The 4,028-nt window shown below is 34.1% G+C and overlaps 1 protein-coding gene across 14 annotated transcripts in view; it reads left to right on the forward strand.

Annotated features, from left to right (window-relative positions):
- The window catches only part of DLG1 (discs large homolog 1), a 270,198-nt gene that overhangs the window by 181,460 nt on the left and 84,710 nt on the right, over positions 1–4,028 (forward strand). For all 14 annotated transcript variants that reach the window (XM_006753379.2, XM_006753381.2, XM_006753383.2 and 11 more), the window contains one exon: positions 2,869–2,989. In XM_006753379.2, coding sequence (XP_006753442.1) covers positions 2,869–2,989 — 121 coding nt within the window. The remainder of the gene's footprint in view (positions 1–2,868; positions 2,990–4,028) is intronic.

Below are 4,028 nucleotides of genomic sequence, written 5' to 3' on the forward strand. Positions count from 1 at the left end.
TTTCAGGGGAAAAGCTTTGTATCTACATATAGATGTGCAGCATGATCTGACATCCAGTTTGAATTGCTTGTCTATTAATAAATATGACACATGAGAAGTAGTCGTACGCAGTGTGTGCTGCTCATTGGAATGAACTGGAGGACTTACACTCACAGAGTCCTTGACACTATCCCAGAGGCTTGGATTCTGTAGGGTTAGGGTTGGTTCTGGAGACTTGTATTTCTTAGTTTTTCAGGTGATTGTTATATACAACAGGGAGAAAATTAAATAAACTACTAGAAGCATTTAGTATGGATAAAACTCTGCTAAGCAGAATGGGCAAGTTGGTATAATATTTATTCTTATGTAGCTTATTATCTAGCACACAGATTTTTGTGCACTGGGCCTCTAGTATCTATTATATTTGTTAGTTTTCTATTTGTTGCCCTTTTTTGTTTTATTTGTCATTCACTTTTTTTCAGCCTTTTATGGTTTTTATTAAGCATTTTATGTTATTCCATTTTCTCTCCTTTCTTAGCATGTCACTTACTTTCTTTTTACTCTGGCTTAGTGCTTACCCTAGAGTTTGCAATATACATGTACAGGTAATCCAAATTCACTTTCAGATAACACTATACAGCTTCACAAATAGTTTGAGTACCTAATAATAACAAAATAGTCTACGGCCATACCACCCTGAATGAGTCCGATCTTGTCGAATAATAACAAAATAATCCTAAATTTTTCCTCCCATGACTTGCATTATTACTAATATTCATTTCATTTATATATAAGTGCGCATGTGCACACCCACACAAACATAGTTGAATACAGTGTTGCTGTCATTATTTTGAACAGTATTATCTGTCAGATCAGTAATAAGAAAAACGAGTTTTTATTTTATTTTATTCCTTCTTCAATGCTTTTTCTTTCTTTACATATAACTGAGTTTCTGACCTACTAACTTTTCTTCTCTCTGAAGATTGTCTTCACACATTTGAAATGGCAAGTGTGTGAAACAACAAATTCCCTCAATATTTGTTTGTATAAGAAAGTGTTTCTTCACTTTTGCAGGATAATTTTACAGGGTAAGGAAGTATTTTTTTTCTCTTAACACTAAATATTTCCACACTCTTGCTTGAATGGTTTCTGAGGAGAAATCAGATGTAATTCTCATTTTTGCACCTTTATCAATGAGATGGGGTGGGGGTGGGGGGTTCTGTGGTTTCTTGTTGGAATATTTTTCTTCCCCTCCCCTTTTTTTTTGATTTTGTGTAATTTAAAAAGGATTTGCCTAGGTGTAATTATCTTGGCATTTATACAGCATAGAGCTTCCTAGATCTGTGGTTTGGTGTCTGACATTAATTTGGGTAAATTCTCAATCATTTTTATTTCAAATAGTTCTTCTATTCCTTTCTCACCTTCTCCTTTTAGTATTTTTATTATGTGTATGTTACACCTTTTATAGTCCTACAGTTCTTGGATATTTTGTTTTGGTTTTATTAGGTTTTTAATCGGTCCTTTTTCTTTTTAGTTTTTAGTTTTAGAAGTTGCTATTGCGATTCCCTCCATCTCAAAGATTTTTTCCTCAGCTGTATTCAAACTGTTAATAAGCCCATCAAAGTCATTATTTATTTCTATTACAGTGTTTTTGATCTCCAGTACTTCTTTTTGTTTCTTTCTTAGAATTTCAATCTCTTTACTTACATTCCTCATCTGTTCTTGCATACTGTCAGCTTCTTTATTAGAGCCATTAGTACACTATTCATTGTTTCAAATTCCTAGTCTGATAACTTCAACATTGCTTTCATGTCTGAGTCTGGTTCTGATGCTTGTTCTTTCTCTTCAAACTGTGTTTTTGCCTCTTAGTATGTCTTATAATTTTTTTTCTTGATAACTAGGCATGATGCACTGGGTAAAAGGAGCTGCTGTAAATAGGCCTTTAGTGATGTGGCGATATAGTTTTGGGGAAGGGAAGGTGTTCTATATATAGTCCTATGATTAGGTCTCAGTCTTTTAGTCATTTTGTGCCTCTGGAATGTGAACTTCATGGTGCTTCTCAGTATTTCCAACCTCCTTTCTTGGTTAGGTGGGACAGGATGGTTAGAGTGGGTTGGAGTTGGTTATTTCCCAATCAAAGCTCAGCAGGTTAGGGTCTAGTTAACCGTTCCTCCTAGGGGCAGACTGTTGAGAAGAACAGGAATGCTTGTGTCTTACAAAATGATTCTTTTTCCTTTCCTCCTGCAAAGAAGCACAAGGGCATTTTCCCCCCCAGTATTCACTGTGAGACCCAGTAGAGATCCAGGAGGTAAAATTTACAGAAGTGTGGGGTCCCTGAATGACAAAGTCCACCTGGTGTTTTTGACTTTCACAGTTGTCCACCTTAGCCTACAAAAACTTGTCAATTATGATTCAGGCTTCTCTACCCCAGCAGTTCTTCCACAGACGTTTCTGTTCTGGATAAGTTGTGATTCTCTGTTTGCTGCCAGTCTCTCCAATTTGAGGGACAGCAGTTTGCCCTGTGACCTCCCTTATCTTAAGGATTAAAGAATAGTTGTTGATTTTTTTCAGTTTCTTTAGCTTTTTAGTTGTTTTTAGGACAGAGTGATGACTTCCACACTTGTTATATGCTAACCTAGAAACATACTATTTAATCATTTGGTTTTTACAAGTTTGCTTTACTGATCTGGATATTTGAACTAGTTTTTACCTGGAAACTTGACCTTGTCTAATTTTTTTTACCTGATAGATAAATCTTCTCTAACAAATTCTATTATAGAAATAAGTGAATATGAATTATACATTAATCTTTAATTTGATAATTCACAAATGTGGTACTGAATAGCTTGTTTCATTTTTCAAGTGTTTTTCACTTTCTTTATTTTGAAGCTGCTTCTCAGCCCATTGATAACCATGTTAGCCCATCTTCCTACTTGGGCCAGACACCAGCATCACCAGCCAGATACTCACCTGTTTCTAAAGCAATGCTTGGAGATGATGAAATTACACGGTAAGGAACTGAACATACATCCTTCTTACAAAAAGCCAACTATTAGATGGAATGCTAATCAGCCAAGTAGGATAGACATAATTTTCAGGACTAAAAATTTTTATTGACAGATGAGGAACTTAAACCTTAACTTTTCCATTGGATGATTCATTGAAAAGACTGAAATGTAAAAATATTTTATATTCCAAATCACTGCTCTTTTTTTAATATTGCTATTTTTTAATGATTGGTAAATTATCATTAGAAAGTACCTATGGTAAAAGTTAAGAACATATTTAGGGATATTTAAAACTAACTTTTTATATATTTTTATATAATATATACCATATAATATTATGGCATTTATTTTTCAGAATTCAACAAGTGGTATTTTCTCTAACACCTAAAATATACTTTCAACTAACATTACTAACTGCACTCAAGTTTGTAGATTAACTGTCTTTTTATTCCCAAAGAACTCCCAACAAGGTGGGAAAAAATAAGTGAAAAAGTATTTTAGATCTTTTTCACATTTAATATAGTAATACATTTATGTACAGTTTGCTTTATACTTTGTACAAGTATCTCATAGCACTTACCATTAAACATATGCTAATTAATGCCTAATTTTATGTTTTTATTAATTGCATTATTGTCAGATTATTATTTTTGAACCTTCATAAGTCTAATTATTCTTTACTTGTCAGACTCCTTACTTTAGGCAGTGATCTCTTCAAGGTCATATAGAAATGTTTGTCTTTGTCCACTTCTATAAGAATTAGCAATGTTGAGAACTTAATTTAAAAGGTGCTCAGTAATTATGTTTGGAATGAAAATCAGAAAGCATAGTGTTTGTGATGATGATATGAATTTTCAAGGCTACTAGTGTTTACGCTATGCTCCTATCCTATCTAATAATAGAGAAACATGGTAATTAACCGTAACTTCGCTACCCTTCCCATTGGCTAATCAGCAAGATATGCAAATTAACTGCCAACCAAGATGGCGGCCGGCAGCCAGGCAGCTGAAGCGAACAGGAGGCTTGGATGCTTCCGTGAAG

Source organism: Myotis davidii, unplaced genomic scaffold (assembly GCF_000327345.1).
Source record: "Myotis davidii unplaced genomic scaffold, ASM32734v1 scaffold571, whole genome shotgun sequence".
NCBI lineage: Eukaryota > Metazoa > Chordata > Mammalia > Chiroptera > Vespertilionidae > Myotis > Myotis davidii.